Raw genomic sequence first — 26,910 nt, 5'->3', positions numbered from 1 at the left:
GTCAAAGAGGATGTTTTCTCCGTGGCGGTCTCCCAGACCCAGGATGTAGCCCACCATGGACATCACGGCGGTGGAGCGGCAGTACGCGGAGCGACTGCTGTACCTGTGAACACAGGGAAGGAGGAGGAGTGAGATTACTGGGGGAAATAATTAAATTAATAACATTTAATTGCTAAAATTAATTAAAAGGTCAGACTAAAAAGCTAAAATACAAGAAATACTTAAAAATATACATAAATAAAGCTCAATTGAAAAGCAAGACTAAAAAAGTGGGTCTTGAGATGCTGGACTCTCCAAAAAGGTCAACATGTTAAAATCCAGAACTGAAAATGCTCCTTTCAGACCTGCTAACATACACAGACACACAAGTAGTCCTCATGAAGTTGCAGGTCGGGTCGTACCATGACGTGGGGTCGGGGAAGGTCCGGAGGAACCACTCGTGGAATACAGGAAGGTGTCGAACACAAAGCACCTCCTTGTGGATGCGTAGCTTCTCCTCGAAGGGGGCCGTCTTCGGGAGAATGAGCTTCCTGAGCTCTTTACCCGATAAGTAGATCCCTAGAGCGCACGTACAAATGTGACCAAATTAAAAATGCTTTCACCGCATTCATGAAGCCGACAGTTTGTTCATCTCTGCTTTTTCCACCTCTCTCTTTATACAGCTTGGTGAGGATGTGTCGGAGTCCAGCGGTGTTGTTGACCCATTCGATGATGCCGCACTCCTCGTTGAGAGGAATCACTGCGTAGGTACGGATATGCAGCTCCCTGCGCCTCGACTCAGCATCTTTACGGAGGCACTACACACACACACACACACACACACACACACACACACACACATTTTACACGCATGCAGTAGACTTAACACAGAGATACTGATTTATTAGGCACGCTCTAAAAGGATGCAAACCACAGCCCCGTCATAAATCTTTTGTTTTCAGATTTTTATAAATGTCAGTTTCTGGTCCTTCAAAGTAAAAGGAGGAAATGCTCATTGAACTCAAAACCACACATTGAAGTAAACAATCACACCCAAGTACAATTCTGGAAATTCAATCTATGGAGACATTAACTGCTAAACTTGTGAACACTCAAGACTTATTTGGAAACAAAAAGAAGGTTACATTATGTTGAAGGAAATGTGGATAATGAAAGGCTACAATTGTCAGAAAATGTGATAAATGTTGTGTATTATTTGTGTAAAAACAATGTATATTCATAGTAAGTATGGAGGGAAATATATGTCTATGTAGATTTAATGTATATACTGATACATTTTTCGTTTTTTAGTTGATCATAGAGACATACTGTGCATTTATTTATGATTTAAAAAAAACATTTTTTCAGAGTTAAGGAATATGGCTGTATGAATGTTATTACAATCCACTGGACTGCATTATACAGTACTGACAGGTGTTACTTCCATCTGGGGACAGGTGACCACTACTACACTCCATAATATCAATACAACTAAAAAAATATTGTACAGTTTCGTAAACAAATTATGACACAAACACCTTGTTTATGAGGCAATTGAACTCCATGAGCCTGCAGTCCTTCCTCAGGTCATCTTTAGGTTTGCACATCATGGTGTAGCTCCGCCCATCTGAACCCTTCAGACTTATCTTCTTAGGCTTCTGTAATGAGGCCAAGATCTCCACCTTTGCACAAACACACACACACACACACACACACACACAGATTAGAGCTATGAGGCATCAACAGTTCAAGTTGATTTCTGTGATCATAAAATCTGAATTTCTCAGATAATGCTGCTTTATGACTGAAAATTATCTTTGTAGCCGTCATCGTGCACCTTCCCCGCTGACACATTTATGACAACAAAATCGACATTCCCTTCTGCTCACATTGTCCTCGAAGCTGTCCAGGTAAGCCCAGTGTCCGGGGAAGGCGTCGTGCTGTGTGTTCGCCCCGCCAGTAGAGGGCAGCGTGGGGATGAGGACCGACTGCAGTGGGATGAGGATCTGGCTGAAGGTGGGCTCCTCCACCAGACGTTTCAGCTGCTTGAAGTGAACGCTCATGCTGAGGGTGGTGCCGTTACCGTCCACCTGAGAGGAACAGTCACATGAATATGTATTCATTGGTTTCTTTTTTTAACGTGTCCCTCTTTTACCGGCACCCTTGTTCTTGAAGGGACAAAAGAAATGTTTATTTGATCTAATCTAATCTCGTTAACCAATAAAATGTGTCCATATTCACCTTGGAGTATTTTATAGAGTTTGAACAACTATTTTTATGATGCGGGCGCAACACCTTGAAATTCATTATGAAACAATGCATTCATTAAATGAATTGTACCTTGCAATACAGAAAGCAACGGTATGCAGGTAATACGATGCAATTAAGCTGTATAAAAATTACACCTTTGTCATTTTGAGATTAAAAAAATGAATCTTTTTAGGATTAAAACTATAGTTTACGTTACTTTCATAAGGCTAAAATTGCCAGTTTGGAATATATTAAAATAACTATATTTATTCTGCCCATGTATATATAATATTACTGTAGATTCTTACTGTTTTAATAAAGGATTGTTTCATTTTTTTTGGTGCACTTTATCCCTTTGCTGCTGTAATCCTGTCCCCACTGCGGGACTAATAAAGGATTATTTTATCTTATTTTATGTGAACTTTCTATTTTATATAAATATGTGTGTGTGTGTGTGCGTGTGTGTGTGCGTGTGTGTACCGGCTTGTTGCAGAGCTCCAGCAGCTTGTCAGTCAACCTGTTGGCATCTCCAATGAATTTCTCCAGAGACTGTTTGAGACTAATTGCCTTCTTAAGTATCTGATTACAGCGGTTCATACGCATGGGGTAGGAAGACTGAAAGAAATGAATAAAAAACACACACACAGTCAGGTGTGAAGGTGAGGTAATGTGTGTTTAGATAAGCAATTAGTAGATGTGTGAGTTAATTTCAGGAATTAAAAAAATCTGGCCAATCAATCACACAATAAGTGTGAGGGAACTGTAGGGAACTGATCTGTTAAATGGCAAAATAAATGTAAAATATGAAGAAAAAAAGAAGAAAAAAATAAATCACACACACCTTGGAGACAGCGGCCATTAGCCACATAGCCTGCTGGGGGTACGCCAGGAAGACTTTGGCCACGATGGTCATGAGGACGGTGAAGACCTCGTCGCTGGAGTGGCACACCCTGGAGATGAGCTGGGAGAAGGCGGTGAGGAACTGGTACGGCGCCAGGTTGGCACAGTGCTCGCTCATCACCGCGTTGATTTTCGCGAGATCCTGTCGTATCTGTCTGTCGGCTCGGCCCGCTGGAGGTGGAGCGATGTGTGGACATAGTTGTTGGAATGTGTGTACGTATTTTATTTGTTTCCTTCTTCGCTGTTAACAGCTAAAAAAAAACAACCTCTCTCACCTTTCTCACACTCGCACACTTTGGCTCCAAAATCCAGCCAGAGAGACAGCATGCGCGGCATCGCCTGGTAGATGTACTGGTTTCCAAACTGCAAGGCTCTGGGAGAGGGAGACGACCCCCCCAAAAAAGATTTAAAAAGGCACGATAAAGAAACCGACGAGTCCGGCGTGGAGTAAAAGCCACTTTGATCACAGACTGGAGTAAGAACGGTCACTCACTTTCCAAAATATGTGACAATGTATCGGATGAGGTTCCCTTGTTTCTCCAGCTTGTTGTCCGTCACCATCGGCATCACTTTGTCGTAATACTTGGCGAGGTAGAAGTTTCCATCCTCCCACTCGGGCAGAAGGTAGGTCACATCCTGAGAAACGCAGCACACGCACTTTAACATTGCATTGCTACATTTTATTATTGAATCAATTAAATCAGTTTTCACGATTTTTTTGTAAAGATACGTGAGAAAATCCTCTTTACTATCGCACAAGACACAGTTGGAATAGGATATGTTTGACATTTGTTATTTAAAAAAAATGACTTTGTACTATTTGCATGATTGCCTTCGCACCGTCCGAAAAATGTGTCAAATGCATCTCGAAACTCAAGCTCTACATGAAGTCGTCGTACCAACGATGTCCAGTTTGTGAATGCGTTGATATTATTTGTCACCTTGTACGCCTTCATGATGGCGTTGGACTCAAAGTTGGCCGTCTCCTCCATGAAGCGGCCCACCAGCAGCATGGCTCTGCTCTTGGTCTGGAGGCTGCGGGGGTCCGTGAGCGGCTGATCCTCGGGGAAACACTGGGCCACGCCCTTCTGCAGGACGATCAGGGCCTCGTGGACGTCGCCCTGGCGACACATCGAGATTCAGGGTCAACTTTACACAGGAGATCTGACAAAGAGGTGCAAACTGTGCTAAAAAGGGGAGTTTTAAAAAAAAATTTCTTTACCTTGGACCAAAGCCACTTGGCCTTCTCGGTGACCAGCTCGGCCAGGTGCGTGTTCTCCGCGTTCAGGAGCGCATTGAAGGCCGTCTGGTGGTGTCCGGCCTTTCTGGCAACGCGGGCACTTTGCAGCCAGCACTCCCCGACCAGCTCGTTGCTCACCGGCCTGCGGAGGAAACGCACAAGGCCTGATTCGTGACGCGGCCTGAGCTTGTTCTAATGATTTTTTTCAGGCGGCGCTAAGACGGCTCCTGGGGAGGTCGCCGTAGACGCAGAATCAGAATAGCATCAAGTTATATCGGAGCGTGTATCGGAGATGACACAAATGCTTCTACATGCTTACTGTCCCAGGCTGAGCAGGGCGCGGCGGAGGGCCAGGACCGGCTCCTTGGCCCTGAAGGAATTCTGGGTCATCTCCAGTCGATCCGACCAATGAGGAGGCAGATGACTGAGGCTGGGGGTGGAGAATTCCCTCTGTTTCTGCAGCTCAGTAAAACTGTGCTCCAACTCGCCGAGCATGTGGAGCCTAACCAGACAGACACACACACACACACGTTTTTTGGGATACACAAGTTATTGATACAGACAACCATAACACAATTATAATTACATGCAAAACGTAGCCGATTCCAAGAATACATTGACACACACACAGACCTGACAATGTACTCGTATCCTCTCTGGTAGGTGCCGCACTCGTAACTGGCTGCAGACAGAGGGACGACCTGTTCCTTCCTCACCAGCTTCAGCTTCTCGTAGAAAGTCTCGGCATCCTGCTTCTTAGCCGACAGCAGTAACTGGCCGAGCCGGACACCCCAGGTGTTGGACTGGCGGTCTGGAGACACAAAAACGGTAGTCATTAACGTTCATGTTTCACTCGATATTTCACCACATGTCGCAGCGTTCACGGCTTTATTACCTGAACTCAAGTAATCTTCCAGCAGGTCCCATTTTCCGAGCTTCCAGGCCGCCTCCACTCTGTAGGAGTTGAGCTCCGACTTCCACTGGTGCCTTAATATGTGCATACGTAGCAATATTCAGTGGATCCTAACTGACATGCATGTTATAAGTATGAAATACAATAGTCTATTAGTTAAGAAACCATCGAGACCGTCTCCACCTACAGTTAAAGTGGATTTAATTTTGATGGGCCATAATGTACACTATGTGTGTGTGTGTGTGTGTGTGTGTGTGTCTCACTTGCTGGCCAGGACTCCATTGACCTGAGTGATGACCGTTGACAGCTGTCCCAGGCCGAGCATGGAGGTCATCACCCCGTGGTAGTGACCGATCTACACACACAAAGGGTCAATGAAGAAATACAGTGTTAACACGGTTATCTTTTATACTAATACAAGCAATAATATAAAGACTTCTCTCTTTGCACTGTTTTATTTATATATGAATATCAACTCCATCTATACAGTATAGACCATTTGATGGAATACAAGTTATAATATAGACTGTTTGCGTACCGCAGCACTAAATACATTCTACAATATACACATCATGACATATTTGTGCCTGTGTGTGTGTGTGTGTGTGTGTGTGTGTGTGTGTGTGTGTGTGTGTGTACCTGGTCCGACTCCAGCTGTATGGCCCGGTCGTAGCAGGCGGTCGCGTCCCGGAGCAGGCCGATGCTCTCGTGCTCCAGTATCTGTTCACGGAGCGACGGCTCCTCCCTCCTCAGGGCGTTGACCCCCCTCACGCCATCGGGCTCGTGCATGGCAGCGTACAGAGTCTGCAACGGCCATTCATATATATTAACCTTTTTTTTTAAATTGCTGGTGAAATGAGCACGCACTTTAGCGAAGAAATGCATCCGACTGACCTGCAGGAAGGTGAGATGGTCCTGGATGTCCTCCTTGCTTTCCAAGATGTACGCTTCAAAGTGCATGAGGGCACGCGTGTACGCTTTGGATCGCAGAGACGCCTTGGCCAGGACGTCCTGTGGGATGCCCTTGAGGAAGGCCACCACGCGCTGGTACTCCCCGCTCTCTGCAATAAAAAATAAATAAAAAAACATTTTCGCTTCATAATTTAAGAATGGGTTAATCATGCAGGGCGGCGAACGATGCACGCAATTACACTCAGTAAATATTTATTAAATATATTTTCCTGGAAATAATTGTCACCTTATTTACATTTTCCTGGAAATAAACGCCTGTTCTGTTGTTACACAAGTGATTTACATTTTATAAAAACAAAATATATCAATAACTTAAAAGTTATTTTACTGTGGACGCCGGGTGTCGCTCACCGCTGTGCTTGGAGTACAGGATGTGGCGGCTGCACTGTGTGAGGTGAGACAACATGCTGAACACCGTCTGAGTGCTGAGCTGCGATAGGCTGGAGGCCGTCCCCTGGCCAGGCCCGCCTCCCCGCCCATCCTCCGCCGTCAGCACGGCCAGCATCTCCTCCGTTACCTTGGAAGGAGGCGTGGTATTAATGCCAAAACAAAACAAACACCTGGATCGATAGCTGGCGTAAATAACGCAGGCCTCACCCCCTGTTGCTCTGCAGGTGTGCAGCCCAGCAGCATGTAGAGCAGAACGTGAGGCAGCAGGTAGATCGTGACCTTGTAGTCGTGTTTGATGATGAAACTGCAGCAGGTGAACACTCTGCTGGCCAGCTCGTGTCTCACCTACCACACATACAATGTGCTCAATGCAATTTGTCTACATTTGTCTTCAATGTCATACTTTCTTGAACATTTACAGTGTTTATTATTCGTTGGTTTGAGTTTAAAAAAAAAACCTTTGCATGTTTGTTGTTGTTGCAGAAATGAAAGATAGAGCGGCTGACCTTGCTGATGAGGTATCCGGCCCAGGTGGCCGACCAATCAGAGAACTTGCTGCCTCTCTTGCTTAAGTACACTGGCTTCTTCAGTTTGGACCAGTTAACCTCCTTCTGACTGCTCTTGTACCTGAAGATAGAGAGGGAGGAGAGCTGGTGTCAGAACTAGGACGAAAGAATAAAATTACTTTCACGTCAGGGATTTGATATCTTACACCACTGTGCTGCAAGTCAATGTGTGTATACAATTGAATACCTGCTGTTGAGGTGCGGTTCCAGTATTTCTTGAACCTGCTCCGGGAATCTCCTCCACAGACGGCGCCCCGGTGAGTCGCTTCGACCCTCGCGACACTCAAAGATGGACAGCAGCTCCTACCGACACAAAGAAACGCACATTACAGACAAAGACATCGGAAACTTGTTCATCCGATCGACTTTTGAGATTTTTTTCCGTGTTAATTCCGTTAATTATTATTCGTGCAGACAAGCGCGAGTACCTGAATTGCATAGGCAGCCGAGTCCTGCGCTCTCACATCATCGGCGTAAGCCAGAAAAGTTCTCGTGAGTTCGGTCAGAAGGTCGTAGGCGAAGTTGGGATCCTCGACTCCACTCTGTTCACAGAGGAATACGCTGTCTCTAAATGCTTTTACTTATATATTGCCACAGGTACAAGCTAGGTACCGTATGTATTTATGTCGTCTTTGCACAGCTTTGGGCCGGTCCTCGCTTACCACAAAGGTGTTGCGGTCGCCGTGCGTTTGAGTGTGTGACAGATCCAGACGTCCAGGATCCACGGCCCCCATCTCCCCCAGACACTCCCCACAGAGGAGCCTGGCCTCGGGGGACGAGTCCTGGCAGCCCTTCAGCAGCACCGACACCAGGCTGGAGATGACGGGCTCCACCGCTTCACTCGCACAGACCTGCCGCTGCAGCCACTCCTGCAGTCAACAGCAATTTAAAAAAACAAAAACAAAAAAAGGTCATATTTACGGTACGCTGCGGGACGTTATGGTAAGTTTAAGACATGTCGGTGAACTGCAGCGCTGAAAAAGGCACTCGGGCAACTAAGCTGCTGTGCAATAGAGTCGTGGAAAAGAATATTATAACCTTGCAAAAAGAAAAAAAAATCTTGGGACTCGTACCTGCTTGCTGTGCATCATGTCCCTGAGGCTGGTCAGCGCATGAATCCTGACGTCGACGTTCTCGTGCTGCACGGCCCTCATGGAGAGCTGCAGCGCTGCGGCCAGGTCGCTGCTGCTGGCTGTGAGCTGGATGCAATCAGAGAGGACCACCATTTAGAGGATGTTTCTTACGTTTAACCACGGATATCGATCAATAACCCTCGTCACCCTCCTCTTGTGCATACTGACCTTCTTGTAGTTCTGCAGAACAGTGTGGATGTCTTTCAGCTCAGGGTGGTCTGGCAGAAAGTAGATCTCATGGAGGTAGTCGTTGACCTCTTCCCTGAAGGAGAATTGACTGAATTAGATCACTGAGTCTGGAATTAAGTAATCATTTCTTCATTCAGGTTTTTTTGGGGCATTAATTTGGCAAAAAAAAAGCACTATTTTGGAGTTTGTAAAATGTTATTTTTACGTGAACATTTTACTTTATTTTTTATTTTTATTAAAGCAGTCTGTTTTATTTCCACTTCATATGTTTTAGATATGTAGCTTTTCCTTTAAAAAAAAAAAAAAAAAAGTGTTTATGGAGCGTGCGTCACCGGTTGTCCAGGATCAGGAAGCGGATAATGGCGGCCGTTTCTTTGGGCAGCAGTGGGATCAGGGGCAGGAGCGCAACGATCACATGACTCAGCAGAGGGCCCAAGTGTGTCGGCTCCACGCTCCTCACAAAGCACTCCCACGTCCTGTCAAGGAGTCAATGCACAGAATCAGGAGCACCGTTAGAAAATGGCCCTTTATTTTTTTTTAAGTCAGTGGTTCGGCCATTCTCGAGCAACCTTCTCATGTGGGTGGTGGTCAGGGGAACTGAATATCAGAAGCAGAAGTTTCCTTTGAAACGTGAGTTTGTGTACTGACTGGCAGCAGAGCAGAGGGAAGTCCTCTCGGTAGCGGAGACCCGTGCGGAGCGTCGTCATCATCTTCACCCTGACGGAGCTGATGTGTTTGGAGCCCATGAGTCGCATGAGAGCCATCACGCTCGTCAATGCCTGCACAAAAAAAAAAAACACTTTCTTTTTACACGATGCAAGCCGAGCAGAATCACAGGGGACAAAACAACAGCGTTTATCAAATCAGATCGAATATATTCCTGCGAAAGATATTGACACCCCCCCTCCTCCCCCGAAGCTGAAACAATACATTCGACAAATATCAAAATGAGTTGTTTTTCGGGTTGAGGACCACGCACCAACTTCTTGCGGTCCTTCTCTCCGGCACTGGAGCTGAGCAGCTGCATGTTGAAGAAGGCGAGAATCCCCAGCAGCTTCGGCTGCAGGTAGTCCGCCTGTCACACGACGACCAAAGAAAGACAAGGGGGGACAAATATTCATGTCAAAAAAAGAAAGAGAGGTGATTAACGATTACTAATTATATAATAAAGCGTTATATACTTTTTTTTTAGTTTTTTTATGTCATGTGCACACATACCATGCGCTCTGGGGCGGTGATGTCTCTGGGACCCTGGTACGGGTCATCGTTGGAGGCAAAGGAGGCCAGGATAGCCAGACCATTAAATACCTACACAGAAATGGAAAAACACACGCGTAAACAATAGTTTTATTAAGTGAATTCATTACTGACGTGTGCATTCAAGGATATATGCTGAAAAGGCCTTGTGTGTGTGTGTGTGTGTGTGTGTGTGTCGACCTGCTGGTAGTGCTCCCCCAGGCGCAGCAGCAGCTCGTTGTGAAGACCCTGGAAGTCTTGCCTGAGCAGAGAGCCCAGCTCAATCTCCGTCTCACTCTGAGAGAAGATCAGGAAAACAAACACAAGTCAGTCTGGTAATCCCATCAAAAACAATCAATATCAATTCAAATGTAAGCTTTATTTACTTGGTCGTCAGATGGCAACTTTATGACGAGTAGCTGGCTAAAAAAAAAATCCAAACTGTCGCTTTAATATTAGTGTTAACTTCTCTCCCAGTCGGTGGACTCTTGTGTAACATTTACGTTATCTTGGATGTCAGGTGTCATAACTAAAAGGTCATCGCCATTTCTATTAATAATTTATTCCATTTACAATGCCAATGACACCTAAATAAATTCATGACTAACCACTATAATAAACTACAACATGGCCACAATGCAAGACTAATTGCCCCGTTGCCTTCACTGTAGCTCGCAGTGAAAGTGGGATAATATGTGTAATACCTGCAGGTAGTGGAAGGCCCTCTCGAGCTCTTCTTTAGTGCAGGAACAGACCAGATGGCTGAAGATGTACTTAAAGTTGTTGATCAGGATCTCTCTCCTGTTGGCCTTCAGCTCATTGGCCAGGGTACGGATGAGGGCGGAGCCAGTCGAGCTGGCTTTGGCTGCCAGGTAGGGCAGGAGCACCTGTAGTGTCCTCTGTTTATAGGCATTAAAAAAAATGTATATGCTCAGAAACATGTACATAAGACAATAGCGTCTCAATGTACTATCACAACACACTGTAGACTGTATACACTGTGGACTTTTGCGGAGTTTAAAGTGCGTGTACGACGTACAGTGAGGAAGCGGTGGAGGTCCGGGAAATCAAACGCGTGTGCGATCTGAGCCAGGATGTCCAGAGCAAGCTCTCTCTGATTGGCTGATTCGCTGCCTTGGTCGGGTGTGCTTCGCAAGGCCGACGCATGGCGAGAATGAAGCGACTCCACCAGGAACTAAACACACAAAAAAAAAAAATTAAAGAGGGCACGTCCTTCTGTTTCGCCATCGCCCAGATTTATTAGAGCAGCATTTAAAAGGTTTTCTACCTGGCAAATTGGGTTCTTGTACTGACTGAAGAGGGTCTGGAGTTTGAGGCCTTTGGCGGTGGCCAGAGCTCTGATCTGAGCGTACGCGGCTACAGACACCGGAGACGACTTGGACAGCAGACAGTGGAGCAGCCGCAGCAGAGAGAACGACACCAAACTGCCCTGAGACGCTCTGACAGGAGAGGAGACAGGTGAACAACTTTATTTATATATATATATATATATATATATATATATATATATATATATATATATATATATATATAAATAAATAAATAACTTTTAATATATATATATATATATATATATATATATATATATATATATATATATATACACACATTATACTTTATATACATTATATATATATATATATAAAAATAAATACAACTTTTCAGAAGTTTTAATCTCTTTAAATTAAGACTGTATATCAATACAAACAGAATGAAAAATAGCAATGAGTCAGTAAACATGCTGCAGAAGAAATAAACACATACTTAAAAGATGAGAACATTATTTAAAATCATTTTACTGGCCTTATTCTTCACAGCACAGCTGCTGTGTTCGGTTCTCTTGTGTAAAGACGCCCGTACCTGCCAATCTCTCCGGTGGTGAGAATCAGAGTGTTGCGCAGGTCGTCGTCTCTGTTGAGTTTAGCGGTGTTGAACGCCTCTTTGAGACGGGTGACCAGGAGCTGAGACGGCAAGAAGAAACACACACATCAACCTCACCGTTGAGTTCAGGAATGAAAAAGCAAGTATTTATACAAATCATAATCCCCAAAAAGGTCGGTTCTCTAAACTGTAAAACGTAAAACTTTTGCCCACCTCACTCAGAGAGCCCTGCTCGGAGTTTCTAGAGGTCTCCGTTAGCAGGAAACGCACTGATTGGCTGAAGCATGTTCTGACCGCTGGATCCGAGTCCTCCATTAGACCAATGAGAGCACAGAGAACCGCCTGGGAGTCGCTGTCTCCGCCCACCAGTTTAACATGCTGGCAGAGGTGAGGCAGAGCTTCTAGGAAAGCTAAGAAAGAGAACATAAACAAGTAAACAAACCGGATGAGGCAATACTGCATTTGAAAATAATCCAAAGGCAGATCACAGCAATGTATTGCATATATAATCAATGTGGAATCGTTAAGGCTTTCTGTATGTTGTGAAAGCTCATTATTAAAGAATAGAGCACACAATACCTTGTTTAACACTACTCGGGGCTTCCTGTTTGAGCAGCGGCAGGAAGGGTCGGACAAAAGTCGCCCTGAGGGATGGACAAGCATTCCCAGAATGCTCTGCTGCAAGGCCGAGTTGGTGGCAGAGGATCTCGGGAAGAGGGGCGGACCCTGTGCGCGTGTCACTGAGCTGGGAGAGCTCCGATTGGATACAGCTCAGCTGACCGATTATCCTGGCGAGCGCCTTCTTCACCTGCTCCGAGCTGTCCTCCATCCTGGGACTGCAAATGGTAAAAAAAAAAAAGAAAAAGAAAAGATTTTCAACATAAGCTCAAAATCACTAAAGAATGACAACACTTAAGCAAGTTGCAAGGCTCATATGTGTGTGTGATCGTGTGTGCATATCGTACAGCAGAGAAGTGCTGATGAGGTTTTGGTGCGAGTTTCCGAGGTGGTGAAGAAGAAGAGGGAAGGCCTCGACTGCCGCCGCTCTCACCGCCTCGTCCGGACTCAGCAACGCCGTGGAAAACACGCACAGCCGCCACGCCTCGCACACGCCACGGCGCAGAAGGGCCAGCAGTGACACGCAGTCTGCCTGGATCTCAGATGCTGGGAAAGACGCCCTTGAGTTCAGTTTCACAGCGACAGGTGACCACAGGTGAACTTTGGCGAGATGTTTCTGAGCCGTGACGCAGAATAAAAAAAAAAAAACCACTCACAGTAACAGAAGCTGAGTCTATTGGCGAAGACGGGCTGCCAGGAGGGGAATCCTGAACTCTTGTAGGCCGAGACGGATTTGTTCTCACACACCCAGGGAAGAGACAGCAGCGCACACACTCGCCGCTGGAACCCGTCCTCGCCGTTGCTGTTCACTACACAAAAGACACACACAAACACACACAGATGAAAACAGATCAATAAACTGTATTGTGTTGATTTTCCACCACGTACCTTTTTACATTCATTATAAAGACATAAAGACAAAAGATAACTGACAATATTCTTTGGAGGTGACGAACAAAAAAAAAAAAAAGGTAGATAAATAACACAGCAAACACATTTTAAAAAGCATGGGAACAGGGTGTATAATAATTGTGCTTTTGCGCATATCCTTACTTGTCAGGTAGAGGATGGAGTCCAGGATCCTGAAAGTAGTCCGGAGAGCAGACTGAAAGTAGTTCCGGTTTAAGTCGGGCAGAGGACCTCCGTCTAACACGGTCTGACAGCTCTGCAGCGCCCTGCCCAGAGTCTCAGTGGGCACCCAGAGAAGAGGAGAAGGACTGGAACAAAAGAGGGACACAATGAGCTCAGTGGAAGAAGAAGAGTGCTCGTATTCGAGCGAGAGTGACGGCAAGTGTAGACGCCTTGCGTCCTACCTGGTCGGAGAGGAGCAGAGGGCCGCCAGGTGGAGGATGAGGGCCACGCCCTCCAGAGCAGTCCGTTTGGTTTCGGGGCCGTCGGAGTTCAAAAAGGTCAGCAGCTCCTCCAGACGACTGTTCGCCACGGCCCAGACCTCGCTGCCGACGCGCATGTCCACCACGCTGGAGGCACAGATATTCATCATTTACACGATAGTGTTTTTCAACATATTAATGAAACAAGTGAACGATCTTTTACACTAAACCTGACCTGACTGTTTATGAACTTACGCCGCTGATGTTTTTGTGGTTTTGCCGACTGACTTGCTGGCAGATTTGCGGGATTTCTTGGCAGCAGTCTCCCCGTCTCCCGACCTCCGCGTCACCGTAGCGGTCTCGGCCTTCAGCGCGGCTCGGAGAAACCCCTCCGCACACTGTGAAAAAACCCGAGCGGCGCAGATACGTGAGGAGGGCGAGAGGGGAAAATGTGAGCGATTTTTAAAAAAAAGACGACGAACACAGTCTCACTTCGGCCCGAGCTTCTGTTCCCACGGTGCGCGCCAGCGTCCCGCAGACCTCCGTGACCCGCTGCCTTCTCAACAACGCGGCGCTTTCGTAAACTACGGCGACGGACAGCAAGAAGCTGAACAGCAAGCAGAGCGATTCGGTGACCTCTGACCCCAATTTGACGTCGCAGCCTCCGAGAGCACAGACGCACTCGAACATCTGCGAGAGGTAGATGGGCTCGAAGTGTGCGTGAGAGACGCCGGGTGACTGAAACACACAGCGAGTCAGGTGCAGCAGCTCTCCTTCATACGGTTGCTTCTCATCTAGGTTGCCGTTCGTTGTGTTGGTGTAGGCGTGCGTTTCCAACAGCTGCAGGTAGGCTGTGAAGAACTGGTGTCCCTGCACCTCAGGAAACCCTCCCAGCTCCACAAGGCGCCCCAGCATCACCATGGAGCTCTTCCTCAACCTGGCGTTGCCGTTGGCCAGGAAGGAGCAGGCCGTCTCCCAGGCCACGGCGACGTCCCGGCGGGAGACGACGCCCCGCAGCGCGTCGGTCACGACGCCGATCGCCACGGCGCTCAGCGACTCCAGGGCAGCCGGGGAGGAGAGGGCGAGAGGAGAGGGGGTGAGGTACGAGGAGGCGCAACCGGGGGAGATACCGAAGCGCTCCAGAGTTACGGGCCATCGGCTCGGTTTGTGAACGTCCAAAGTGTGTCCACTTCCTGCCAGTGTGGAAATGTGAGTGTGCAGGACGTCGCCGAGGTCCTGTAACAAATGAATGAGCTCCTGAGTGAGGCGGCTGAAGATGAACGGCGCCCTGGCTCTCAGAGTGTGAAGTAAAGAGCACAGCACAGCGGAGACCCGCCGGTGGATGACGTCACAGTCCGGCGCTGCTGCCACGCGGAGCAAACGCACAGCCACCCACTTACTAAAGTCTGAATCAAGGGAGGAATGAGGAGACGTCAGAGGTGAAAAGAAAAGCGCAACATATTAATACAGATCACGACTGAACATTTTGGGGTATAAATATCGCAGCAGTTTGAAGAGCGTCTTGTACCAGTACAGCTCTCCGTGGTGTCCGGGTACTGTGCAGGCTGGCAGGCAGGGTTGGCGAACATCAGAGATGAGGATTTGATTATATGCTGCACAAAGTCCAGCAGCATCACACAGGCCGGCTCTGAAGTGGACTTCTTGTTCAGCCCGAGAGCAACTGGAAAAACACAGATTTTATTAAGCAACCGGTTCACAACCTGGGGGATCAAGCACCTCCCCCGATCGGAAAGGCCTGAAGCACATACTTTTTTCTGTATTTGTTTGTGTGAAATGCTGCATAGTTTTAACCTTTAGGGCTAAATTAATTACTCAGATCAATCTGAGAACCACCTTAATGGAACAGCACAAGGTCAGAGACAAATGCAACCTGCAGAAATTACTCATTAAGGGGTCACATGCCAAAAAGGTTGAAAACCATTAACCAGATTAACTGCATAGAGCATCTGTCAGGTCGTAATGTGCAGGTGTGGATTTTATAAACTCATTTTAAATGCTCGTCAAGAGGTTTTGGGGACCGAGAACTGAGGTGCAAAGTGGCTGGATGGTTGTTGGCAGAACCCGAAACTTGTCAAGAATAATATAAGGAGTCTAATTGTTACATTTTCATTGGCAAATATGGAGGCCTAAACAGAACTTCTGGGAGAGTACAGGCCAAAAACAACAACAACAACAAACAAACCAAACAGCCCTGGCTGGTCAGGATTATGATATAAAACAGCTATTATGATTTTTTTTTTTTAAAGGCCACCAGGTAAATAAGTGTAACAGCATAGATATTACTTTTTAACTGATTTGACTATACAATGCAAGACTTGACATGCATCGGAAAGAAAACGCATAGCAAAATGAGACACAGTAAAGTTAGTTACAGTGGGCCATTACTTCAAATATTAAAAAGATAAGAAAACAAGCTAGAGTTGTAAATAAACATTACATAAACATCTGCACAGTTTCCACAAACAAACTGACCACTGCCGCTCTCATAACTTCACTAAACTGCTAGTCACTACTGCAGGGTACTGCCAGGTGTTTCTGTTATTGTGTCCACCTCCTGCACGCGCTCCCCCAGAGACGCCTCGAGACTCACCTGCCTCCACATCCGTCAGTATCCGGTCGATGAACTGACACAGGATCTGTCGAGGTTTCTGCACCGCCTGGTCGTACTCGGCCGCGCCGGCGCTGCACACACCGACACGGGGAAGGTGTTCGTTAACTAACGTCACGTGCATTTAACTAGAGGACTCGGGTTAGCGACACGCTATTAACAGCGTAGCTTAGCCAACTTTGGCCCCGGCGGGTCACTCACCTGGCCAGCTCCTGGAGAGCCGGGATCATCGCAGACATCTCCAGTCCTTCCATGTTTACAGTCGCTTGGCGAACACACGGCTTTCTTCAAAATATGATGTTTAATTTTGTGATGTAACGTACTTTTTTATAAACCAGCACGCTTCTGGCGTGTCACGTCTCGTTCATCCCGTCAAGAGTTTCGAAAACTTCCGCTCCAAAAATGACGTTTTTGTTTTGGTACGGCGGCCATCGAGGGTCAACACGCCTGCGATTAAACTCGAAGTGCAAACTGCTCCCCCTGGCGAAGTAATGCTCAATAAAATTGACCTAAAAAGTAAATACAGTATATACTATATATATATATACTGGGGTGGAAGGCGTACACAGACATTTTTGAAAAGTATTCACTATGCAGACTAGTCCTATTCTATTCAGGTAATAGTGTGATGACTAATTTAATAATGTGGAATAATACTTTTTATGTTGCAGCTTGTAAACGTGGGGTTAATTAATTCATTAAAAAAATATATTTTTGTAATAGTAATCAGTAGCCAGTAACAAAAGCCTGAGAGTCAAACACATAGAGAAGAAAATGGAATTAATCAAGGAAAGTACCTCAAAATTGTACACTTTCCATCACCATTTAGGCATAGATTGTGTATATCTAAATCACCTTTGAGTGTGTTGCAGATATACTGACCCAGTGACCAAAGAGAAGAGAAGATATTTGTGCACTTTATAGCATATTTTCCTCGTTCCACTTTACAGATTTTCAAAACACTATCGGATCACATTCAATGTTCCCCTTTATATTGTTCTAAGAAGTAGCTCAGTGTCCCTAAATCCACATAAGTATATAGCGTTTCTTCTTTATTTAACCAGACACAACACATACAAGGTTACTACATTTAATAGATTATCTTTATTAATTAAATAGCAATATTTATTGCACAACATTTACAGACACAAAGGATAGGTTTGTGTAGGATTCTGCTGTTCTTTCTGTTCACATAGCAGAATAAGTAAACGGATGTAATGCACTATCACATGTGATCCAGAAAAGAATAATTAGGAGCTTGTTCTGTAAAATCACAGACAACAAACAAACGCTAATGCTGATGAGAAGTGATTTCCAACTTTTGGTGTGGCTTATTGTTTGCACGACAAGAGAAACAGAGAATAGCACAGTTGTCTTCCTCTGGTTAAAAGGTTAAAGGTCAAAGGAAAAAAATGACATTGATGAGGGAAAAACATGGGGAGGGGGGGAGGGAAATGAAAAGCCCACAGAAATAAAATGTATATTGGTTGGTTGGTTTCCAGGTGGCTGCTTCCTGTCTGTTTCAGGGGTCGGCCTTTTTCATACCGTGGCCCATGAGGGAGGCGAACAGCGTCAGCACCATCTTGGGGTTCACTTTCACCAAATCCTCAGGCTGGGTGTAGACGCGAGCTCCGATCTTACGAGCCAATGAGAGCGCATACCTGGTGGAGAAAAGAAAAAACGGAAAGAGAGACGAGACGATGATGTAGTGACACACACGAGGACGCGTGGAAATGGGGCAACAACAACAACAACAACAACAAATAAACCCAGTTGAGATTCTGTCTTTTACTTTGCGTTGTTGAGTTTATCGGCATCCTTCAGCACTCCTCCCTCCGCTCTCTTCACCATGTCCCACTTGACGGTACCGGGAGCGATGGCGTCGATCAGGTCGATCACTGGCAGACTGGTGCTGATCAGTTTGTCCTGCAGGGAAACAGGGAAACAGGGTCCGAAGCCAATGTGTTTACTTCGTATAGATTACATTAGAACGCTTTATTAATTAAACTCATTTGCCACCAAAAAACTCACACAGACAACAATAGCCACAGTCCACCGTGCACAGCAGAGAAGAACACACATTACAAAGTGTAAAAAAAACATCAGAAAATGCCATATGAGACATGATTGACATCAGAAATATGCTAAATCTAAAGGTGATCATAAAAAAATGAACAAAAGACCTTCTGAGTCGTTCAGGAGAACACAGAGGCACCCTGAGTTGCTCACTTACATGCATTTATATATTTATATATATATATATATACAGTATATACACCATGTATTGACACATGCACACACACCTTGAAGCTTCTGAGCTGTGTGTCCTTTCGTTTCTGCCTCAAGGTGCTGTTGACCCAGTTGAGGATGATCTGATCTCCAACTTTATCGCCTTCTCCCTGATCGGGCAAAACCAACACTGTGTACCTGGAGGACAACGAACGGGACAGACAACTCAAACTGTGCGACGAGCCGTTGTATCCAAACCACATTCAAAATGGTTACGTCCCCCCCACAGCTCCTTTAAACCGGTGCATGTATACCTCCTCATCAGCTGCCAGACCAGCGCCAGGGTGTGCAGCCGGCTCCCCTCGTTCAGGTTCTCTCCCCCGACGCCGACCAGAGAGAAGTGAGCGACGTCCCTGCCCAGCTCCACCGCGTAGTTACAGTTCTCCAGCTGCGACACCAGAGGAAATACAGTGTTACTCTCCTTTTATTTTACCATTAAAACGTGTCTTTCTAAATATACACTTCTTTAATGTGGGAGACCTTCTTCATATTGACTCCCAGGACAGGATACGGCGGGTTGTTGACTTTCTTCCAGTTCACGGGCACATTAATCTTCTCATAAAGCTGTATGATGATCAAACCGTCACACAGGTCACTGCGAGGCAAAACACACACAGACGGAGTGAGGAAAGCACGGCACCGCTGCAGCAACTGGTGCTTTTTTCTTTTGTTTAAAACATAATAATAATGCATTATTATTATTATTATTATTAAAAGGAGTCACTTTATTTTGAGCATGTCATTTTTCAGGCTTGTGCAATAAAAATGGGGTTCTTGTTTTGGCGTTTAACACTTATTCTATAGTTCAGTCTATTGTAGACCGTTTACATTTGATTACTTCCGGTCCAATAAATGAATCAATCAATGTGGGATCCAATACATCGAGATTTTCTTTAAAAATCCTGTCTATAACCCTGTTCATGACATATTATCAATTGAGGGATTAAAGATCTAAAAGTCTAAAGGGGTAAAGTGGTACAAAGAAAAACACTATCTGATGTTGTGTGTCCATAAAGTGAAGTAATAACATTTCAGCTCCATAACCCTTGAGCAAGGCACCAGTCTGCCAGTCGAATGCTTCAAAAACAAGTTTAGAAAGTGCCTAAGATCAAATAATATAATGAAAATACTCACAAGAGCACAAGAGAATATATGATATACACATTTTAATACAATAAAATATAAAGAAAAGATAAGTTTAAAGCCAATAAATAGGTAAATAGGAATAGGAAGTGTATATCCTGAATAAGGTTAACCACATTAATGTGTAACCGATGACATACCAGAACAGGTGGTTGACATGCGGAGAGACGCCCAGAGAGTTCATCCAGTTTCTAAATGTTTTCTCTTCGTTGGACTCGGCTGCAAAGACACGACGACACGATAAACATCCACATCACGTTGTCAAACACTTGTTCCTACTGTCACCTGGTATGAATGTTCAGCTGTATCTTATTTAAGGCAGGTTGGGGAATTTCATGGCTGCCGAGCCCTGAAATATTAACTTACTTGGGCTTTTTTAATGGGTTTATGACCTGTGGGGGATGAGTTCTCTGCACATTCACAATACAGTACGCATTCTGTGTGCATGCCAGTGTTCTAATTGCGCAAGCTCAAAACCATGATGTGATGCAGCCAAATGTTGTAAAAAAAAGAAGAAGAAGAAAAAAGAATCGGTGTCTCACGCTCTATGAGTGCAGTTCCGACGTCGTTGTCGCCGTTGGTCTGAGGCCTCTGCGCGCCGGAATGCACGTTGTACAGGTTGGCCACGAAAGCCAAGTTGAGTTTGCTGTTCCCGGATGTGACGTCGTGAGGAGACACAAACTGTCTGCAGTCCAGCCGGGCCGCCTGTCGCAGCATCAGCTCGGCCCTTCGGTCCAGATCTCGCTCCTTCGCGTGCAAAACATTTAAAACGGACACGTGTGCGTGACGCGGACGTGCATATGTGACCTGGCCCTCCGTTTAGGATGACAGATAACACAGAGGTTTTGACACTTTGTCGGCTTTCCTTTGAGATCTTAAAACAAAGCGACTCACGTTCACGCCGCTCATGTTGATTTTGACGTTCGTTTTGGAGCCGTGCTCGTTTTGGAGCGTGATCTGGTCCAACAGGTAGAAGTAGGCTCGCGAGTCCTACAGTGGTGCAATGCCAAAGAAATTGGGGATTACACACCTTTTCTTAGTGTTAAAAAAATGCGTGTGTGTGTGTGTGTGTGTATTTGTGTGTGTATTCTGAGGAGGACCTTAATATCTTCACTGAAGTTGCTGATGGTTTTGGTTCCCGCGTTGCTTAGATGTTGGTTGACCCAGCGGAGCAGCAGATCCTCCGGGGAGAGAGACATCAGGTGGTCCAGATTCTCCTCATCAGTCAGATGGCCGATCAGAGCTGAAGACACACGGGCCATTAGTTTAACACTCTTTATTACATGTGTGTGTGTGTGTGTGTGTGTGTGTGTGTGTGTGAACTGACCCTCATTACTGCTGATTCCTATATCAGCAAAGAGGCCAACCTTGATGATCTGCCACAGCAGGCCCAGGACCAGATGGGGTTTCCCAGCCATCAGGTCATGGGCGTCGATGCTCACCACCGTACAGCCGATCGCTGACGCTGAGTTCAGGGCCAGGACCAGATTCTCCTACGAATCAAATTGTGCTATTGTCTATCAACATGTTCATTTTTTTGCTCAAAGTCAGAGAATATCCTAGAAATTGTTGTAACATCTCAGCTAAAGGAAATGCTGTGTGGCCTGAATCCTCCAAATTATAACTAACTTATTAAACAATAACAAGATCATCAAAATAAAGGACAACTATGTGACAATACAGAATTGTAGAAAGAAGTTAATATATTACAAGATGGTATTACACAACATTATTGAAAAGACCAATCTATTGTCTACACTTAGTTGACATCCATGTATACAGCACTACAATCGTTGGATATATGAGTTGTTTGGTTAACTGCTCAAAAGAAATCAAATAAATTCAGCTATTTATAGTTTCCGTGGAACTAGTTAATGAGATAAGAGTGATTTTTTTCTTACTTTCCAGCACTATATAAATGATTGTTTAAAGGAATGATTGACATTTCTGTAAATACTGTGATTGAGATGAGAGGATTGATACCATTGTCCTCTCGGGATGAAGTTGGAGCTGTAGCCGCTAGTTAGCTTAGCTTAGCATAAAGACTGGAAACAGGGGTTCTGTCCATTACTCATTAGATAATAATATTTTTTTTTAATCCAGAGCCTTAGCTGGTTGCCATATAACCCTCACAGTAAAAACATGAGCTTACTAGCATGCACAACACAATTCCTAATATATTTGCAGTGCATTATTAACGATTAATTATTGATTCTTTTACTCACTGTCATTGTGAAAGTGGCCAGTTTCTTAGTGTTGATGACTCTTTCGTCGATCGTGTCGGGCTGAGACTGGTTGATCATTTTGCTGAAGGAGAACAAGGAGGGTGAGGGAGCGAGCAACTTATTTAATGCCACATTTCAGATGTGTGTAAACTCAGATTGGTCCCTGTGTGTGTGTGTATGTGTGTGTGTGTGTGTGTGTGGGCGTGTGTGTGTGTGTGTGTGCGTGTGTGTCCAGATTATCCTTATCTGTCAGAAGGCCGATCAGACCTGAAGACGTCGTGACATTAGTTTAACACTCTTTAATAAATATACCTTGTGTGTGTGTGTGTGTGTGTGTGTGTGTGTGTGTGTGTGTGTTACCATAACAGGATGCCATCACGGACAGAGGTGAAGAGGCTCTCATCGTCAGTGTTCATGGGCAGCAGGTGTTGGCAGTCTTTGTCTTTTGTGAGCGCTTTGTTAATCCAGTTGACAAACGCCACCTTTTCCTCATCTACACACACACATTATCAATCAAATCACAGATCACAGGAACTTTCACATATAGCATGACACACACACACACACACACACACACGATGCACACTCTCACACACCAGAGTAGGAGTGCTGCGTTCCCTCGCTGGAGTTCCCTGACATTCCCCCGAAGGAGCGGATCCCGTCTCTCCTCGTGATGGTTTTCCTGAACGTCTCGCTGAACTCTTTGCTCTTCAGCTCTTGAAAGATCTGAACACGTTGAAGAACACGTTGAAGAACACGTTGATGAACACGTTGATGAACACGTTGATGAACACGTTGATGAACACGTTGATGAACACGTTCGAATTTATTGATTGATTTATTTGTTGTGTTGCAGCAGAACTCACAGACACAAATTCCTCAAAGCTGATCTTCTCGTCCTTGTTGGTGTCTCCGGCGATGAAGGTCTCGGCGATCTCTCGCACTTTGTACCCCGGCAGGGAGAAGCTCGCCTCCCTGAACAGCTCCTGGAGCTCAAAGTTGCTCACGAAGCCGCTGTTATCAAAATCTGAACGCAAATAAACACACACACACACACACACACACACACACACACACACACACATGTACAATAAGTCAATTTGCTCTACAAATATTAATCTCAACATGACAAGGTTAATATTTATTTGGAAATATTGCACGCGGATAATAAAAGCACGGACAAACAGAAGATTGGTAATGCTTTATTAATTATTAATTAAATTTGATACAAGATTGTGTGTAATTTGGTGCGGATTAGGGAGATGATAAAGAACGATATTTTAGTTTAATTCATTCATTGCGCACTGAGCAGGATTTTTATCTTGTGATCCCCCAAAAATGTGAGAAAAAAAAAAATAGATTCCCTTAAAATTGTGTCTACACATTTATGGACACGGCTGAGGTTTTACACATCAAAACATGTCATATGTATCTCAATGCAATCTATTGCATGTGTGGTTCAACATCTGCAATAGATTGCATTGTGATACATATGACAATATGTATCACAATGCAATCTATTGCAGACATTAATGGTCTTTGTCACTTTTCACCTCGTGTCACCTTCAGGTCAAATATATATATTTATGAGTAAAAACCTACAAAACAAACGACCTCCAATCGGCCTCAACTGCCCTGTAGCTAATGAACTAAACTAAGAAACAAAAGGTATAGATTATATATATTTATATAGATAGTCGTTGATGCTATTTTCTACTGTCCAGAGATGACGACCAGTAGTTTGTAAACATTGCAACTCTAATAGTTGAGTAAACTTGTTGCCCTCTTCCTGCTTCAACCCTCCTCACACAAATAAAAGATGTCACATCGAGAAGTTTTGATGCTCACGACGTGATAAACCATTCATCTCTAATGTTGCCATATACCTTCATTATGATATCTGCACCGTCCACTTTTTATATTTACGTCAACATTATATATTTATTGATCTTAATCTAATTGGAAGCGTGCCAATTACACAATGTTTCCATTCATCTTACAATCAGCGGCACATTCTTTTTCAAGAACCTTTGACCTTTGACGGCCCATAAAATTCACCCTCTTTACTTATTGTATGAGCCTTGTATTTGTGTGTCATGCCTTATGTATGTCGCTCACTATTGTCAGCAACTTATTGTCGTTACACACTTCATATATATCACATCTGGGGATACCTCAAACGCACAAAGTACGAACCCTGAACTGCACAAGCGATAAAAACATATCTTGCACAAGAGTCATGCTTTATTGTCAGCTGTAGATGTGCTACTTAGCCCAGGTCTGGGGTTAGGTGCGTGTTTGCGTGTGTGTGAGTGTGTGTGTGTGTGTGTGTGTGTGTGTGTGAGTGTGAGTGTGAGACTGACCAATTCTATTAAAGGCATCCCTGAGATCTTCCAGGTCATCTCTTGAAATCTGTGTGACATGATTCTCCATAGTAGCTTCTGTTTGGTGTACCTGAAACACACACACACAAACACACACACACACACACACACACACAGAGTTCTGGATGACGCTGGGCACACACTGATTTTGACCGAGATTGATCAATACCGCTTCTTTTTCAACGCTGTAAACATGTACATTCTGTTCAGAGAAATCATTCCACCTGAGAGACAGAACTAACAAAAGGTGAGTTTGACAATAGCGACGGGATGAAAGGTAGAAGAACAATTAGGAAGTGTCAGGTTATTTACTGGAATGTGTCCAGGGAAGCCTTGTGACTTCTCACACTGCCATTTCTTTACTCTGCACCGACTTTACACACACACACACACATACATACATACATACATACGGGCACATTCACACACCGTAAGTTGTATTATAAAACCCCAAAAGGTATTAGCATTGTACAAAAAAAAGGCTCCTTTGCTTGACAGACAGAGTAAAGCCCGAGACAAGAGACGAGTCGTGTACCTTCATAAGAGTTTCCTGTAAGTCCCGTCTGGAGTTATGAGCCTCTCGGTGAAGATCCCTTTGGACTGGCGGCACGATTGGAGTCCTCCAGAGCTCTGCTAGGCTTTAGGCATAGCGGAAGCTGGATCCCGGAGAGGCTGGAGAGCTGGTTATCTCTCCGAGGAGGAGCCACCCCGCGAGAGGCAGAGCAGAGCGGACCTTTGGCCCTTCTGGACCCTGTGACAGGCGTATAGCAGTTAACAGTTAACACCTGCGCTGTGTCATCATATTAAGATGTCCACCTGTTTCCCATTTGCCGTTACACTATCCGACCGGCGATGCATAAACAGTGAAACACTGAAAGACTTTATATTTATACACGTGCTCTTTAACGGATGTTTAAAACATGAGGCCTGTGTTTGCTGCTCGCCTCACACAAAGCCGTGTCACCTGAGGCACACCGCCAACTACATCACTTAGATTAGGCTGCCACTTCACTGCAACAGATCATGCTTTATGTCTTTTAAAGAACATCTTGTGGTGCTCTTTTAACTGTATGTTCAGGCTGGGAAACTTCCGTGACACCTGTACATCATGCAGCAAAGTAACGGTAAGGAAACAGAAAAAGTAAAGGAGCTTACATTCAGGGGGCCGATGGTGCTCTCGGGGTCCGGAGTAGAAAATCTTGCTTGCTGCAGAGTTTTTGGGCAACACTTTCTTTCACTTCTCTCCTCTTGTGTTCGCCTCGCTTCCTTCTTTCCTCTGTTCCTACCTGTCAGCCTCTCCTTTCACCTCCGCCACGGCTCAAAAAGGCCGAAACCCAGACACGAGACGGTGCAAAATGTTCCCCTCTTGGATCAGACCCACGTACCGAAGACATGTTTATTCACTACAAACGTAGACAGAATCTATTTATTGTTGCTGCCTCTGAATATACAAAGAATCCATATTTGTTCTACCTCTCTTCCTCTCAGACACTCGATCGGCCCAGTTTCACTCGGTGGCTCCGAGGTGCTCTCCGGTTACCCGCTCGCAGCTCCACCTCCAGGTGTTGATGCGCCGGCCACAGTTTTGAGGTCGTAGACCCAAAGCCAAGATCAGTTATTGGTGTAAAAATGTAACTGCCGGCCAAAGACTTTCTCGTAAGCCTTCTGCATTGTTCACATGGCTCCTTGGTGCACATCCGCAGGAAAGAGAATGGAGTGAAAACCCCACACACTTGCAGCAAAAGCATGCATGCATACGATAATGAGCTTAGGCCTTTTGTGATGCTAAATATGAATTGCCTTTATGAGTTCATAGTGTACTCTAAAATATTGCTGGCATATACAAATGTTGCCGTTACTTAAAAATGTAAATGTATATATCAGTATGTTTATTGGAATAAAAGCTTTTGATTGAAAAAATCATCATATCATCATACTTCTGTTGCACAGGTTGTTTTTTAGTTGAGCCAGATGTTCAAAGTCTAAAAGTGAGAAATACTTTATCCCATTTTAACATTTAAACTAGTTTAGGGGTATCCGATGGGGCACTTTTGCCGTGTTTTCTTCTTAATAAGTCCACCAATGGGATCTCTTTTGGGCTTTCATGGGGAGGAGAATGTACTCATGGGAATGTGAGTATTGTATTCAGACAGACTGGGGAGAAAAACCTAAGCTTTAAGTGGAAAGACATTTTAGCATGACACACTTTGTCTTTCATATTTGCACATTTTTATCGAATGTAATAATAACATGTTGAGCCTTCGACGCTTCATTCAGCTGTAATTTAAAGTCGCGACCACTCAGAGGCAGTGCAGTACAGAAGATCTCCTGTGTTTAGATAGTGCAGCCTGTGAAGGTCATCCTGCAGCATGCTGCCATGCAGTACACTTCTTAAAAACACACCTTGTGTTCACGGTATCTGCTGACAACTTAATTATAAAAAATGAATTCAGATTTTAATCAAGGGATTTGTCATCCTTCCAGAAAACATTCACATCTACCTGCATGGTATCCAGGCGTAGAACAAGTCTGTACAAGTAATAATACCACATAATACACAAAATACACAGTCAGAAGTAAAAAATGCAGTTATATGCATATACCCCTCCACTACATTTCAA

General features: G+C 44.8%; 2 protein-coding genes across 2 annotated transcripts in view; both read right to left on the bottom strand.

Moving 5' to 3' along the window:
• The window catches only part of atr (ATR serine/threonine kinase), a 17,759-nt gene extending 1,257 nt beyond the window's left edge, over positions 1-16,502 (bottom strand). Inside the window, exons 1-45 of the mRNA XM_034562605.1 lie at positions 16,450-16,502; positions 16,231-16,322; positions 15,148-15,300; positions 14,112-15,025; positions 13,875-14,017; positions 13,602-13,766; positions 13,342-13,505; positions 12,945-13,097; positions 12,636-12,834; positions 12,250-12,506; positions 11,884-12,080; positions 11,650-11,750; positions 11,057-11,228; positions 10,808-10,963; positions 10,473-10,667; positions 9,970-10,065; positions 9,751-9,840; positions 9,512-9,607; positions 9,181-9,311; positions 8,865-9,008; positions 8,512-8,605; positions 8,284-8,409; positions 7,873-8,079; positions 7,639-7,752; positions 7,398-7,513; positions 7,151-7,271; positions 6,852-6,989; positions 6,606-6,771; positions 6,177-6,343; positions 5,922-6,086; positions 5,546-5,637; positions 5,265-5,356; positions 5,003-5,180; positions 4,689-4,871; positions 4,352-4,511; positions 4,071-4,250; positions 3,623-3,765; positions 3,405-3,502; positions 3,071-3,300; positions 2,710-2,844; positions 1,869-2,069; positions 1,518-1,661; positions 647-797; positions 402-558; positions 1-103 (exon numbers count right to left, since the gene is read on the bottom strand). The exon at positions 1-103 is cut by the window's left edge and continues 51 nt beyond it. Coding sequence (XP_034418496.1) covers positions 1-103; positions 402-558; positions 647-797; positions 1,518-1,661; positions 1,869-2,069; positions 2,710-2,844; positions 3,071-3,300; positions 3,405-3,502; positions 3,623-3,765; positions 4,071-4,250; positions 4,352-4,511; positions 4,689-4,871; positions 5,003-5,180; positions 5,265-5,356; positions 5,546-5,637; positions 5,922-6,086; positions 6,177-6,343; positions 6,606-6,771; positions 6,852-6,989; positions 7,151-7,271; positions 7,398-7,513; positions 7,639-7,752; positions 7,873-8,079; positions 8,284-8,409; positions 8,512-8,605; positions 8,865-9,008; positions 9,181-9,311; positions 9,512-9,607; positions 9,751-9,840; positions 9,970-10,065; positions 10,473-10,667; positions 10,808-10,963; positions 11,057-11,228; positions 11,650-11,750; positions 11,884-12,080; positions 12,250-12,506; positions 12,636-12,834; positions 12,945-13,097; positions 13,342-13,505; positions 13,602-13,766; positions 13,875-14,017; positions 14,112-15,025; positions 15,148-15,300; positions 16,231-16,322; positions 16,450-16,502 — 7,332 coding nt within the window. The remainder of the gene's footprint in view (positions 104-401; positions 559-646; positions 798-1,517; positions 1,662-1,868; positions 2,070-2,709; positions 2,845-3,070; positions 3,301-3,404; positions 3,503-3,622; positions 3,766-4,070; positions 4,251-4,351; positions 4,512-4,688; positions 4,872-5,002; positions 5,181-5,264; positions 5,357-5,545; positions 5,638-5,921; positions 6,087-6,176; positions 6,344-6,605; positions 6,772-6,851; positions 6,990-7,150; positions 7,272-7,397; positions 7,514-7,638; positions 7,753-7,872; positions 8,080-8,283; positions 8,410-8,511; positions 8,606-8,864; positions 9,009-9,180; positions 9,312-9,511; positions 9,608-9,750; positions 9,841-9,969; positions 10,066-10,472; positions 10,668-10,807; positions 10,964-11,056; positions 11,229-11,649; positions 11,751-11,883; positions 12,081-12,249; positions 12,507-12,635; positions 12,835-12,944; positions 13,098-13,341; positions 13,506-13,601; positions 13,767-13,874; positions 14,018-14,111; positions 15,026-15,147; positions 15,301-16,230; positions 16,323-16,449) is intronic.
• Positions 16,503-17,770: 1,268 nt separating this feature from the next.
• LOC117751612 (plastin-1-like) lies at positions 17,771-24,950 on the bottom strand. Its single transcript, XM_034563542.1, has 16 exons — positions 24,825-24,950; positions 24,269-24,359; positions 22,772-22,932; positions 22,502-22,631; positions 22,266-22,398; positions 21,906-21,987; positions 21,008-21,173; positions 20,781-20,923; positions 20,575-20,670; positions 20,223-20,427; positions 19,821-19,899; positions 19,018-19,132; positions 18,792-18,925; positions 18,552-18,675; positions 18,041-18,174; positions 17,771-17,909 (listed from the first exon to the last, which is right to left on the bottom strand). The coding sequence occupies exons 1-16, from the start codon at positions 24,828-24,830 to the stop codon at positions 17,771-17,773; spliced, it is 1,938 nt and encodes a 645-aa protein (XP_034419433.1). The 5' UTR covers positions 24,831-24,950.
• Between the last annotated feature and the right edge of the window lie 1,960 nt (positions 24,951-26,910).

Source organism: Cyclopterus lumpus, chromosome 22 (genome assembly GCF_009769545.1).
Source record: "Cyclopterus lumpus isolate fCycLum1 chromosome 22, fCycLum1.pri, whole genome shotgun sequence".
Taxonomy (NCBI): domain Eukaryota; kingdom Metazoa; phylum Chordata; class Actinopteri; order Perciformes; family Cyclopteridae; genus Cyclopterus; species Cyclopterus lumpus.
This window is presented reverse-complemented; position numbering and strand designations above follow the sequence as displayed.